The 15,257-nt window shown below is 40.2% G+C and overlaps 1 protein-coding gene across 6 annotated transcripts in view; it reads right to left on the reverse strand.

Moving 5' to 3' along the window:
• The window catches only part of ADAT2 (adenosine deaminase tRNA specific 2), a 117,252-nt gene that overhangs the window by 88,967 nt on the left and 13,028 nt on the right, over nucleotides 1-15,257 (reverse strand). For 3 of the 6 annotated variants that reach the window (XR_002642629.2, XR_002642630.2, XR_004022397.2), the window contains exons 3-6: nucleotides 13,350-13,500; nucleotides 11,661-11,767; nucleotides 7,528-7,600; nucleotides 7,304-7,418 (exon numbers count right to left, since the gene is read on the reverse strand). Coding sequence is in view for 2 of the 6 variants with exons in the window: in XM_022558151.2 (XP_022413859.1) it covers nucleotides 7,375-7,418; nucleotides 7,528-7,600; nucleotides 11,661-11,767; nucleotides 13,350-13,500 (375 nt within the window). In the remaining 4 variants the exon portion in view is untranslated. The other 3 variants (XM_022558151.2, XR_002642634.2, XM_089922072.1) reach the window with 3 other exon arrangements.

The raw sequence follows: 15,257 nt of genomic DNA on the forward strand, positions 1-15,257 counted from the left end.
AATAATTTAGAGATGTCAGCACATTATTAAGAAAAAAATGGATTGAAACATTTCAGAGTTGCGACACCATGTTGAGAACTGCTGCCTTTGACACGAAGCTGCCTGGGACACCGGACACTTGTCACACAAGTTGACAGCAACCTATCAGTCTCAAGGGCTACCCTGACTGGCTGTCTACCACCGTGCTGCCCTTTCTCCATAGCGAATAGACCCACACGTATGATTGTACAGAATGATGATTAAGAGAATGTACTTCTGTATATAAAACAGATAAACAACAAGGACCCACTGTATAGCACAGGAAACTATATTCAATATCTTGTAATAACCTATAATGGAGAAGAATCTGAAAAAGAATAGATATAGATATGTAGACATATCTGAATCACTTTGCTGTACACCTGAAGGTAACACAACACTGTAAATTAACTACAATTCAATTTTTTTAAATGGTTAAAAAATAAAATAAAATCTAGGAAAATAAATGTGAAAACCGAAACCTTTAAAAAAAAAAAAAAAAAGCACGCACTCTGGAGACAGCCTGCCTGAATTCAAATCCTAACTTCACATTTTTTTGCTCTTCATTAGGTCTGTTCACAAATACTCCTATTCTCCTCCTCCTGAGGTAGATGGTGGCTTACATCTCCTGCCACCTTGAAGTTGGGCGTGTCTGTGTGACTTAACTTTAATTCCTATGTGAGAAGTGATGATTCACTTCTGGGCAAAAGTCAGTAAGCCTTCCTTACTCGAGTGGCCCATGGTCCAGCAGTATAGGACCCACCTGGAAGCTTGCTAGAAATGCAGAATCTCAGGCCCACCCCAGACCTCCTGATTCGCGATGTGTACCTCACAAGCTCCCCAGGCCATGCACACGCATATTCGAGTGGGAAGCCCTGCTCCAAAGCAAGAGCCCTGCTCGCCATTTGCTCATCTCCCTGCCACCGTGACTGATGATGTCCCAGATGGTGGCCTAAGCCCTTGACCTGACCTGAGATGGACAAGAAGTAAAGCACAAGAGAATCAAAGCTTTGTTCTAAGCCACTAAAATGTAAGGGCTGTTCCTGTGGCACAAACAAGCCTATTCTGATACAATCACTTAGTGCTCTGCCACCCTGGACAGGTTACTTAACCTCCCTGTGCCTCAGTTTCCTTGATGTAAAACGGAGATGATAACAGTACTGATTCTTAGGGCTGATATGAGGATTACTGAAGTAACATATGAATAGAGCCTGGTACACATTCAATGTAAATGTTAGCGTCTATTACTGACACATTCTGTGCCCACAACTCAAATCTTGCCTAGTGATGTGTGATTCCTCAGTGACAGTAGGATCAGAACCTTTGCTCCCTGGCAATCCCCTACCCCAAACCACTCATACTCCAGGACAAGTATGAAATCACTCACATCAGAAAGAGAATGAAAAATGACTCCTTCTCGGGCTTCCCTGGTGGCGCAGTGGTTGAGAGTCCACCTGCCGATGCAGGGGACACGGGTTCGTGCCCCGGTCCGGGAAGATCCCACATGATGCGGAGTGGCTGGGCCCGTGAGCCATGGCCACTGAGGCTGCACGTTCGGAGCCTGTGCTCCACAACGGGAGAGGCCACAACAGTGAGAGGCCCGCAGACCGCAAAACAAAACAAAACAAAACAAAACAAAAAAAAGACTCCTTCTCGGAAAGAAGTAGGGGATCTTTGTAATCTGGCCCAAGCATTCCTGGCCTGGATCTTCACATCACTGCTTTTCCCCTACTCTAGTATCGCATATGCAGCCCTCACCCTCTCACCTGCCTTCCCAAATCCTACCTGCCTTTCAGGGCACAGCTAGTGTCCCTCCTTCTCCATCAAGCTGCCTCAAAGACTTCTTTACTATGCAATTTAGAATTAAGACATAGTATCTGTCTATTATGCATAAGGCTTTGTCCTGAACTCAATGCTGGGTTAAAACACACAAACACACACACACACACAAATACACACAATACCTAATAAATGTTTATTCTTTGTCTTTTCTAGCACCAAAGGGTTACCAAGCCTGTTCCCCAAGAAAACCGACAAAGGCACAGTGATGGGGATGGTATAGAGGTAGTTTCTGTTTAAGTCCTGCCTTTTAAAAGGGTTCAATAGATTTCTGACATTATAGTAAAAGTGATAAATACTTGATAATCTTTTTTATATGATGATCATGAATAAAATGGGCTTTTTTAGTCTAAACCCAAATAAAATGATAAATTATCTTTTCTCCTTGCCACTCCCTTAAAGTGTATGTAAGGAAACAAAATATCTAAGCCAGGGTAAATATTTTAGTATCCTGGATCTCTCTTTCATATTCATAAACCGACTTGAAAAAAGAATCACGGTACCGAAGCAATTCACCACAGCTGCGCAATGAACCACATGACTCAGTTCCAAAGTCACAGAACTTGAATAAGCACCTTAGAAATCCAACCTCAACATTTCATATTCTCTAGACCAGGGGGCAGCAAACATTTTCTTAAAGGGCCAGACACTGGACATTTTAGGCTGTGGGAACCACAGGTCTCTGTCACTGCTACTTGACTCTGCCACTATAGCACAGAAGCAGCCCCAGACAATACAGCAACAAATGGGCATGGCTATGTTCCAACAAAACTTAATTTATGGACACTGGCATTTGAACTTCCCATGTTCACGGGTCACTAAAATCTCCTTTTGATTTTTTTTCAACCATTTAAAAATGTAAAACCATTTTCAACCTGTGAGTTGTTCCCAAACAGCCAGCAAGCTGGGTTTTCCGGTCCCTGCTCCAGACCTCCAAGTTCATGCTTCTTCAACCACGTCACAAAGTCTCCCTAGTAGTCATGGACACATGGTATGGAGCCCAGTGGTCACTTACAAATCAGGTGAGAAATAATCCCACGAGCCCGTTTTTATTCGCTCAACTTGAAAAAACAAAGATACTAAAGATGTCAAACTTTTGCCGGAACACATGCCAGTCTTAGCACAAAAACACATGCCAGTCTTAGCACAAAAATAATGTCACCCATCACCCCTTTCCTCACCACGCACAATTGACAGTTCACGGAGTAAGAAAACAGTTGGCAGTTGTCTTCATAGATGAAGTCAATGTAGTCTCATTCCTTTGCCAAAAGGCAGGGAAAGCAGTTCCTGATGGCTCTTCTCCCCAGGGCTATTCAAGGCCAGCTGATGCAGAATGACTAGGAAGGACAAGCTTTGGCTTCAACGTGGATTTTTAACCAGGACTCTCACTACTTTAAAAAAAAATGTTTAATTTTTTTTCAAAAAGAGCCTTGGCTTTTGCTATTTTTACTGACAGTCATTTTGAAAGTAGCAGTGCTGAAAACATTTTAAGTCTAGATATCTCTATGGAAACCCAAGAGAATTCACATTTTATGGCCAAATGACTACCTACCTAGATCCTCTCGGATCACTATAGGCCATCTGTGAAACCAGAAACGGCTTAGACCTATTTTCCCAAAACTCTATCTTATCAGATATATAATTAAATTGATATAATTATTACTTTTGCTGAGGAAAAGATTAGGAGAGAACTTATTTCTGAGGCTGCCTTTTGATTTTTAAGACATCCCTATTTAAAATATTATTAGGAAAAGAATTTGTAAAGAATTTTATAAATTTTGGCAGACGTAATAAAAGAGGAGGAACGCAATCAAATAATTTAACAGTTGGTTTGAAATATATGTCATTAATTTTCTTCCCCCTCCTTTCCATCAATGTTGAATACATTTTCTTTTAAAAAATGTAACAGTTCCTCTCCCCAGACTGCATATTCTTTGCAAGGGAGGGGAAAAAAAACAATAATTATTTGGCAAAGAAATCAGATAACACTTTCACCAGGTAACCAAAATTAACATCACCAGCGAGGGACAGATGGCCTTTAGGGGCCTCCAGATGCAACACTCTGAGAAGAACATAATATCACCTAGAATGCAAAACCTGAATCTAATCATGAGGAAACACCATTATAAAAAAATAAAAAGAAAGGAGGTGGAGCAGAAGGGTTGTATTATTTTTAAAATGTCAATGTCACAAAAGACAAAGAAAGGCTGTGGAAATGTTCTAGAATAAAAGAAGCTAAAGATACATGAAAATCAAATGCAATATGTGACCTCAGAATGGATCTGATATTGCAGGGGGGTGGGGAAAATTCTCTAAAGGAGGTGAAGGGGTCAACAGACAAAACTGGACTACAAATAGTATATTAAAGTATTATATCAATGTTAAATTTACTGATGTCAATAACTATACCATGATTATATGAGAATTATATAAGAATGTATGATGTATATAACTTTCTACTAAATGGTTCAGAAAAACATATATTGATATATATGTATTTATATATATATATTTATATATACATATTTTTATATATAGAGAGAGAATAATAGATATCAAATGATAAATCTAAAGGTATAAAATGTTAATAGGTTTAAGGAATAAGGGATATATAGGTATTTCTTCAACTCTTCTCTAAGTTTGAAGTTATTTCCAAACAGAGTTTAAAGAAAAATTAACAGTTCTTGCCTGAGTTGGAGTTCTTGGCTATCTATTTTCTCTCCATGATATTCCAAATACAACACAGTACGGGAGAGTGCCAAGTCACAAGAAAACACAGATATTTTAACATGATCTTTTATCAGTGACTGACGGTGCCAAAGCATTACACACCACCCATTCTCAGCAGAGTCCGGTGCACAGACCGGTAAACATTGGGTACTCCAGCAACTTAGATGCAATCGTTTCCCACTAATTTCTCCAAACAAGGCTGTGATTCTAAAACCTCTGTGCATCCCACAGCTTGCAGAATTATGTCATACACAAAACAAGCCTCTCAGCTGGTCTCTTTGACACACTACATCAGTATCAATCAATTGGATTCAATCTTTCTAACTGCAGCATTTCAATATTTTAAGCCACATCTAAGTAGCTAGAGAATATACCACTCAGGAAGCAGGATCACCTCATCATACATCCTCAACTCCTCACCACCACTGCCTAACTGCTGTCAAAATCCCACAGCCTTCACATCTGTGAGCCCACAATGGTCCTGTATCAGTGCTGAGGTGCTGACCTCCCATCTTCAGTACTCCATCCAAACTGATTGTTCCCCAAAGCAATGGAGGGAACTGTGCCTAAGACCAAAAATTTAGGAGAGACTATTCTGTAAGTCGATCACTGGAAAGAGAATCCAAAAAGTAATAACCAAAATTAAAATTTTCAGCCATCCTTAGGAATTTGGAATACTTACCCATTCTCCAAAACACAGCAAAGACAGAACATATATATAGTGGTAAGTCTTTTCTGTCCTTCCCTCTTTTTAGTTTTATTATTTTCTTGATCCTTTTAGTAGTGACTATCTCTGGGGTAAAATACCCAGGTACTATTTGGCTTTGGCTTTTTATCCCAGATATTCTCCTTATTATTAATTTTTCCCTAAATTTCAATCAATAATTTTATTTAACAAATGTTTACCAAGAACCTACTTGACATAAGATGCTTGGCTGAACTTAAAGGGTGGTACTCCCCAGAAAAAAGTTCCCAGGGTTTTTATCTACCAATAATCCCCAAGAAAATGACACGAAGACAATAAGTGCAATGAAGTCTGCTTGCAGAAAAGCGTAAGAAGCAGAAATGAATCATGACCAATGGCAAAAAGGAATAACCTAGTCAAAGCACTAAAATTTAATGAGAAGATCATTTTTAAAGTAGGTGAAATTGAAGGGAAGGTACATGTAACATTATTATAGATTTAAAATCATGCATATTCTTCTCCATAAAACTTCTCAAATGCAGATAAAAACACACATGTACAAAACCAAGCAATTATAAATCCTCTGAAGCATGTAACTGTGATTAACTGCTACTCTTGGCAATATAAAAATACTTTACCACAATTACATTCCAGCCTGTAATGTAATTCAAAACAAACAAGTCAGAGACATCGCTCAAATGGCAGAACCAACAAATACAGATGCTTTGCATCAAGGAAATAAATCCACTGAAGAAATGCAACTGAGGAGCTGCCCTCCAGGGCCTGGAGCTGGGCTTCTGGTGGAACAGCGAGGCCCCCTTCTGGGCAGATGCAGAGCATCCCGGCACGGCTCTGCAAAGCTGCAGTTCATCAGAGGCAACCCCTGCCGCAGTCAGGAAGCATGGATACCTGGGACTTCCTGCTGTGGATACCCTTTGAGGGTTGTGCTGACACTTTCACATTTTAGTTTTGCTTTTTGTTTTTTGCCACGCCGCACGGCATGTAGGATCTTAGTTCCCTGACCAGGGAAGGAACCCTTGCCGCCTGCAGTGCAAGTGAGGAGTCTTAACCACTGGACCTCCAGGGAAGTCCTTTTACATTTTAGATTTTAAATTCTAAATCTGCATTTTTATAAAGAGAAATAATGGTGCTTGATTTCAGATGAAACTAACCATAATTCTGCAACCAGCATTCCCACCACCAAATGGCACGCCCACCCCTTCTACCCCGTTCTGTTTCTTTTTGCCATAATTTTTATCACCCTCTAACATACTGTGTAATGTGTTATGCTCATTATCTGTCTCCTCCTGCTAGAATATGAGCTCCATGAGGGCAGGATTCTTTGTTTTGCTCTCTGCTTCAGCGAACGAACAGAGCCTGGCACAGTTTAGCTGCTCAATAAACAAAGAAGGAGCTGTCCATTTCTGCATTTCTTTTACTGTTAAGACTATTCAGCTTCAAAGAAGGCATAAGTAAGATTTTACAATAGCAGTATGCTGTAATTTTTAAATGATACTTAAGCACTTGCTTTAACAGTATGTATTTTCTCTAAATGCTTTATAAAAGCAAAAGTCTGCTCTAAGGACCACAGAATCACGGTCTATATGTATATGATTCATATACAATTTCCAAGGAAATCACATCCTGCCCCCCACACCCTGGGAGAACATAGTGGCTGCCAAGAATGAAGGGTCCGAGTCTGAAAGGCCAGGCCTAGACCAGGTGTCCATAGGGCAATGCGCTCCATGCAGACACACTAGGTAACTGAGGCCAGATATACACATCCTCTGAAAGTCAGCACTTCCCTGGACCGAGCATAACGATTTTGGCAGGAAGAGCAGGCACTGCTTACTAATTTCTAAAACGTCAATCTTTAATTTTTCCCCTTCTTAAAAATGTTCTTCCAGCTTGTGGAAAATCTAGGAGTTGTTTGCAGTTGTCAGACTTTTTAAAAGTGCTAATTTGTTCCCTTAACGGAGCAAATGATGAAAAACCATTTTCCCATGGATTAAGGACAATATATAAACATACGATTCAACAATGTCAACAGCTTTCTGTCCAAGAATGTCGTCCAGGAACATGAGTCTTTCATTAGAACAAGTTCAAGATTTCTGACATTCCTTTTTCCGAACCTTTGATTTTGGTGCTGTGAAAAGAATAGAAAACAAAAAGAGAAAATGAAGAGGTAGGCCCGTGCAGACTCTCTTCGTACTGATTTAAGTGAAGTACACACATACAGTAGCGGGAAAACTGACCATTTGGATTTTCTTGTTTGTAGAAGGTCTTTAACATCTCCACTGCTTCCTCAGCCCGATATCCAGGGATGCACTGATGAAACGAGAAAGCTGAGAATGAATGTAGGCCTAGGAAAATGTGTATTGTATCCCACAAAAACTGCAATACATACATAATTATGTAAACACATTTCCAGTGTTAACACGCCTTGTGGATATTAGTAACATGGGTAAGGAAGCATATTTCCCCCCAAAAAAACCAGACATATGGTCTCAAACATCTCTCTCGATCAACTAATTATTATTTCTCAATGAACTACTGTGTGATCATAATACAAATCACTAGCTATGTGATCTTGGGTAGGATACTTAAACTTTCTATGCTTCGGTTCCCTCATATGTAAAATACAGGGAATTATAGCAATTAACCCAAAAGGATTTTGTGAGGATTAAATGAGATTAGATAATATAACACCTGTTAAATACCTGGCATATCATTAAGTGCTCACTAAGCACTAAGCTATTTTTATCTGCTGTTCTTTACTGGTGGCCCATTAAGTGTTTGATTCTATAGAGCTAGGGTTGGCAGTCCACAGGTAGAAATGGTCAGCTAAGAATGGTTTTTATATTTTTAAAGGGTTAAAAAATAAATAATATGTGACAGAGATGTAAGTGGCTCACAAAGGCTAAAATATTTACCCTCAGGCTCTTTAAAGAAAAAATCAGTCGATCCTTACTACAAAGGATGTTTTTTTAAGTGTTCAGTTTGTTCTATCTTTGGTAGATTCCTTCAGAGAAGTGATCAACATGTGAAAGAATAGAAATTGTGGTAACAGCAGGGGGATGAAACTTAAACTTGCCTTAACGATAGAGAATATTTAAAAAGAGTGAGCAGATCATCTCAGGCAAAGAGTAGGAATAGGCTTAGGTCGTAAGTGAGAAAACCAACTGATGGGGGTGGGGTGATTATTAAGGGAGTGCAAGGAAAGAAATGAAAGCAATAAAAACGAAGTCAAAATATATAGGGCTTTGAAGGCGTTTGGACTTGATACGCTGCCCCCTTTGGAGGTGCACGAGTGATGCAATGAATGGAGGAGATACCAGGGAATCTTCCATCTGGAAGCAGTGCCCAGGAGAGGATGGAGCCAGCACTGGGCCGGCGAGTGTGGTCCACTGCTCAAGATGAGCCTCCCTTTCTCTTGTGCTTCAGCTGGCTCCTGCCTGGGCCCACAAAGCCTGCATAAACCTTCCCCATCAAAACCACCTGCTACAAGTTCGATGTTTTTGGATTCCACGTGTAAGGGAGATCATACAGCATTTGTCTTTCCCTGTGGCTTCTTTTGCTTAGCATAACACCCTTGAGGTCCAGCCATGCTGTTGAAAATGGAGGAATTTCCTTCTTTTTTTATGGCTGAATAATATTCATATATATATATGACCATATATACAATACTTTCTTTATAGAAACAGAGAGTAGAATGGTGGTTGACAGGGGCGGAGGGGGTGGGGGAAATGGGGAGACTTTTGTCAAAGGGTACAAACCGTCAGTTATAAGAAGAATAAGTTCCAGCATGGTGACTATAGAGAACAATACTGTATTGTATGCTTGAAAGTCGCTATGAGAGGGGAGCTCAAGTGTTCTCACCATAGCGGAATAACAACAACAACAAAAGAGTAGTTATGTGAAGTGAAGGATGTATGAACTGACCTTATTGTGGTATAAACATTTTGCTGTATACATGCATCAAATCATCACACTGTACACCTTATAATCTCACAATGTTGTACGTCAATTATATCTCAATAAAGCTGGAAAAAAAAAAAAAACCGATAATCTTCCTTCTACCCTGTCCCCCACGCAAGCTGATACCCTGCTCCTCCCAGAGAACGTTCCCGAATCGTGGCCGTCACTTTTGCGGCTCTCAGTTCCTCCCCAACCTCATCCTCACCAGCTTGTGCTCCCAGGACTGCCCTCTTAGATATCTCAAGGGCCCCTATTGACAAAAACACTGGTCTTTTTACTCTCCTCAACTCTCTGCAGTCGTGGAGACTCCTGGCTACACTTGCTTCTCTTTTGAACCCTCTCCTCCCTTGGCTTCTCAGTACTTCATCTTCTAACCATGTTGGTGAGTACGGCGTTTCCTACACTGTTCAGTGTTCCTGTCCCCCGGGTCCCCCACCTCTCCTCATTGTCTCACCCACCTGCACAAAGCACTCTCCTCTCAGGTAAAGTTAGAACCTTGGTTTTCCACCTTGGCTGCTCAGTGGAATCACTTGGGAGCTCACTAAAAAAATACCAATGCTCCCCCTCCCTCCACGGCTTCCGATTCAGTGGGTCTGGGGTGGGGACCAAGCACAGGCTTGGGTCCAAGCTCTCCAGGTGATTCTAATGTGCACTCAGGGACCAGCCTCACTGAGTTACAGGTGGAGAAGGAAACTGGATCCCTCTAAGCTACCAAGGTACTCGTTTCGGGCATCTAGTATAGCTACAAATTTGTGGCTTTAACAAAAAGCACATATTCTTAATTAAAATAATTTTTTACACAAGGCAGGTAAAGTAAATTAATCACCATCTTCTTTGAAAAGAATAGTTCTGTAGGTCTCCTCTATGAACTTTAATGCTGTTTATAATACAGTATTAAAAGAATCTATAATTCTGCAATACAAAAACAGCACCCCACCTCCCACAAATTCCCACCTCACCCCTACCCACACCCTAAGCCAACCAAATAAAAGTAGAAAACACAGCATCCAGAAGCCTGGGGTATCGATAGTTTCTCTAGAATCTCAAAACACTGTAAAAAAAAAAACAACATATTTTGGCATCAAATCTGGAGATGTGGCTTCAAACCATGGCCATTCATTTTGATGGAGCCAATCTGGCCAGGTACACACACTGCAAGTGAACTTATTTTTTGGTTCAACCAGATACTGTTGGATTCTGTGCAGGGACGTGCAGGAGAGGATAGTGTGCACTCAATGTTCCCCCATGTCTGATATCCAATAGCTCATCTTTGTTCTGCCCAGAAGCTTTGAGAAATTCTCTAGATCTTTCTCATAAATGAAGTAGAGTCAGCAATTCACTTGCGAAGAGTTATGTAAGCAAAATTTGAGCTACTGATAGAAGCAACTGGAAAAAGCAAATCACTTTGCATATTTTTTTAATGATCAAGCTAACTGTATTGCTTACTCTCCATCATTCTATTACAATTTCTTTTCTGATGTGATGTCAAAAGTCATCTATTCTCAAAAGTGCAGGAGTTGTTAAGAAAGCCAATGTTCAGCTGGCAAAACTCAAAATAGAATGTTTTCCAAATCTTGTTCTCAGTGGGATTCAGCCAAATTTAGCCCTTCATAGGTACTTAATATTCTCCCAAGAATATCTGAGGTCTTTGTTGTTAACTACCCACCATGTCCAGCAATTTGTTAAGTCCTTTTCTTTTTAAAGCATAATACTTTTAGGATTAACCTTACATCTGGAGAAAAAAACAATCAAACCAGTTTATGGAAACTGGTATTTGTCTACAGACCAAATGCTGAAATATAAATTCCTACTGTTCATAGCCTTAAACATAAAAACTTTGGGAGAAGTGGCAAGGTTAAAGGGAAAGTAGAATTTCTAAGTGGATTCTTGGGCCTGGGGGAAATTTCAACATTAAAAAGGCAGGAAAAAAAAAAAAATGAAAACAGGTATCCATTGCTAGGCACCAAAAATAGTACAGGGCAATCAAGCAAAACGACTGACTTTGTGCAAAATCATTGTACATTCACTGTAAATAGCATCTACTGTTACCAAGCCTCACACAGACTTGGTACAGCGTGGAGCCAGGCATACGCATGGATGGAGAACGCCCACAGTGGCAGGGTCCTCAAACAGAGCTGAAGGCATGGGTGAAGACTGTTAGAGGAAAACTCAGAAGGCTGGGGACTCTCCTTCTGGAGGAATTCTGTTAATTAAGAGAGCTGAGCACTCACCTGGAAATGATTACCTGTGGTCTTACACTGAGGCATCAATGACCTTGACCAGAGCTCCCGAGAGCCCACCTGGTTCTAGCGTGGCTTCTTGGTATACCGAGCACACGCTAACTATTTGCAAGCCCATCGTGAGATCACAGTAATTAGAAAGAAGGAAAAAGTGTAACAGTTCATGTTACCTGAAATGGTCTCCCAGTATTCGGTAGATCAGCAGAGGCAATATCTAGAACAGAGCCACAACCACCAAATCGTTCATTCTGACAGCCATAGACAACCAGCGGGATTTCTAAGGAAGAATTAAGGTCCTACAAAGAGTGTGCAGTTCAAGTGCCTACTGTGACAAAACTAGGGTGGGTTTATACCAGCTAGCCTGGAGAGGAAAGGCTATGCTACTCTTAAAAACAATTAAACTGAGACTTCCCTGGTGGTGCAGTGGTTAAGAATCCACCTGCCAATGCAGGGGACACGGGTTTGATCCCTGGTCTGGGAAGATCCCACATGCCGCGGAGCAACTAAGCCCGTGCGCCACAACTACTGAGCCAGTGCTCTAGAGCCCACGAGCCACAGCTACTGAAGCCCACGTGCCTATTGCCTGTGCTCCACAACAAGAGAAGCCACTGCAAGGAGAAGCCCGCTCACCACAATGAAGAATAGCCCCCACTGGCCACAACTAGAGACAGCCTGCATGCAGCAGCAAAGACCCAACGCAGCCAAAAAATAAATTAATTATCAAAAAAACAGCCACACTTATCAAAAAATAATTAAACTTAGGCTTCGTCTTAAAAATCCAGTTACACAATCCAGTTACACAAAAGAAAGAGATTTAAAGAATATAGAAACTAATGTGTCACAACTGCAAACGGAATGAAAACTGACTGTGTAGCTGCTGAATGCTCAGAGCTCGGTGCTCTCTCTGATCTTTCCTAGATGATTTTTTGGAATCATTAGAGAATTGGAGCCAGAAAGGAGGCAGGAATTTAATCCAGGGATTTTCACCTCTTAAAAATAATAGATTTTTCCCTGTTCTTTCCTCAAACAGATACAACCTGTGACCTAGTACAAGCCAGACTAAAGCAGAGCCACTCTGTAAGGCAGGGTGGGCAGAGAGCTTATAAAGCGGAAACTGTACATATTTTCATATTCAAAACCCTCTCTATTATTTTTTAAGTGATTAAATGATTCACACACAGCAAAATAAGTACATAAAATATGCAAGTATGAAACTGAGTTGTTGAATTATCAAATAATTTTTTAAAAGATCTTTAGAGGTTAACTTGCTGTATTCAGTATTTGTGTCGCTTATTCTGTGAAAGACAGAATTCAAAGAGCTGTAACTTTATCAATTTCCCATTTATTTACAATTATAGTATCATAAATGATTTGTTTTTTCCTTTGTATTTACTTCTGACTTAAAATTTTTCAAGCCTTCTACGTAATAGGTATTCCTGGCAAAAATAAACAATAAAAACGTATTAACAGAGAAAGAAAATTTTTAAATCACCTATTATCTCTTCACTAAAGGCAAAACAGATGCATAGTCTTCAGATCTTTTCCTATGCACACTGTTTTATAATCTAATTTATGGTTTATCTTTACCCAACAGTTTGTCATGTGTTTCTTGCTCTAGCTTACTTAATAGTTATGTGTTTATTGATATTAAAAATGAGGTAATTTTATTATTCAAAAATCTTTCCTAAAAATTTTTTGGCCAAGGGATACTGTATTTTATAATGTGCACCTCCTATAATTTGTTTCATAAGTCTCTGTTTTCATGTTGTAGAAATGGGTTATGTCTCTACTATGATGTTTGGCCATTTTTGAGTTCACAGGAAGAGTACGAGACATTAACCCGTGAAGTCAAAGGATACTCATCAGGCGGAGAGCGGCTGCGCACATGATACACGGCTCCACGGTGACGTACAGCACCATGTGTTCAAACACCTCAGAAGGACTCTTGCCATGTCGACGACACCAATCGAGGGCCTGGTCGATGGCCACCATTTCTGCATGTCGAGTAGCCTGAAAGAAGAGGTGCTTGCATTGACCTTGTTGGCTACATGTAACTGTATTTTACAAATATTCAAAAGTAAATATGAAAAATAGGCCTATCATTTCTGCCAGCGTTTTAGCAAATAAAGGTTTCAGGACACCATTAGCAGTTGACACTCTAGTTCCTAGTTCAAGTACCATAACCTCACCAACAAAAGACACCTAATCTGAGATGCCACACGAATTATGCTCTATTTTTAGTTAAGTACCTAAATACTTTAGGGGACACTCTTTCAATTAAAATGCCATAGAGAGATAAGTCTCAAAAAAAAAAGTGTCTGTGGTTCCTGAATATTTCAGGGGACACTTGAAATTTCCCTAAGCATGTGTTCCAGTGACGAATGTTTTCAAGGCTGTCACTGGCCTCGCTCTAAGCAAATCTGTATTCAGAATATCATCACTGGACTGTCACCACTTGTGTCTTCTTCGGGATGAGATTTTATATACTGCAGACTCTAGAGAGGAGCAGAGATCTGGTATCAGTCTCAGATACCTCATGGGAGTAGTTGAGTACAGGAGAAATCACGTAGTCCGGAAGGAACCACACTTCAATCTGAATCCTGACTGTGATGTTACTGATTATACAGCCCTGGGCAAGTTACATAGCTTCTCCAAGCCTTGGTTTCCCCAGTGTAATACTGGATATACTGGTATCTACATCTCATAAAGCGATCTGAATTATATGAAGCACAATGACGCATAACGTGATATATGCACTCTGCTCTGTGATAATTATTGATAATATTCATGATAATCATGTTTATCAATAAACTTACACGGAATGTCAACTATGTATAAGCCACTGTGCTAAACTCTTTGTGGGAAAAAAAGTCTCTGTCCTCAACGAGCATAAAATTTGATGGGACAAACAGAAAGGTGTTAATTTACCTGTGACATAGGGCAGGGTGTGGAAAGTGCTGGCACAGTGGCCAAGGTACCATGGAAGCCAGAGGCAGATGGGAGCATTGCTGGCCCAGAATTAATATAAACTCGGAGCTGGAAGGTGCTTTAGCAAAGAGGTTCCCACACATGGCTGCATACCAGCACCAACTGGGGAGCTTAAAAAAGAAAAGTTTCCCCAACTCGGGTGCTTTTTAAAATTCAGATTCAGAACTACTGAATCAAATGTCCCCATAGTTCTCAAGAAATAATCGTTGACATAAATCACCTCAATCAACTCTTTTACTGCTGAAGAACCAGAAGCTAAGCTACATTAGGAGGTTACTAAAGACACACAGCTGGGAGAGGTGATGGTGGTGGTGACAGAGGGTGATGGTATCAGAGCCAAAAGTAGGATTGGGGTCTCCTCATTTGGGGTCAAGAGTCTTGCTATACTGTGATTATAGGGTAATCTTCTATAGAGCATAGAAAACTAAAAATAAATCCAGGTTAATTTCAAGGTGTGTAAGAAACCCAGGTCACTGGGGGTTTAGATGGATGTTGCTAGGACATTCAGTGATCTCACCTTAACGATATTGTACTGAACTACAAAATACACATAGGGAGATATGACAATTATTTAAAACACAAAATTCCACTCCTGCATAAGAATCTGTATATTCACCAATTGCTGTATTATGGTCTATTACTTATCTCAGAAGCATTTTGATATCCACATAACAATTGCTTCGTGAATCTGGGTTCCTATTTTGCTTGTGTTTCACTAAATCTGAGTTTTCTTTTTGATAGATGTGATGGATGAACTTTAAAGTCCTCACAGCACCAGT

The sequence above is a fragment of the Delphinapterus leucas genome, chromosome 12 (assembly GCF_059928025.1).
Source record: "Delphinapterus leucas isolate spDelLeu-1000000601 "Yukka" chromosome 12, BTC_Dleu_Yukka2, whole genome shotgun sequence".
NCBI lineage: Eukaryota > Metazoa > Chordata > Mammalia > Artiodactyla > Monodontidae > Delphinapterus > Delphinapterus leucas.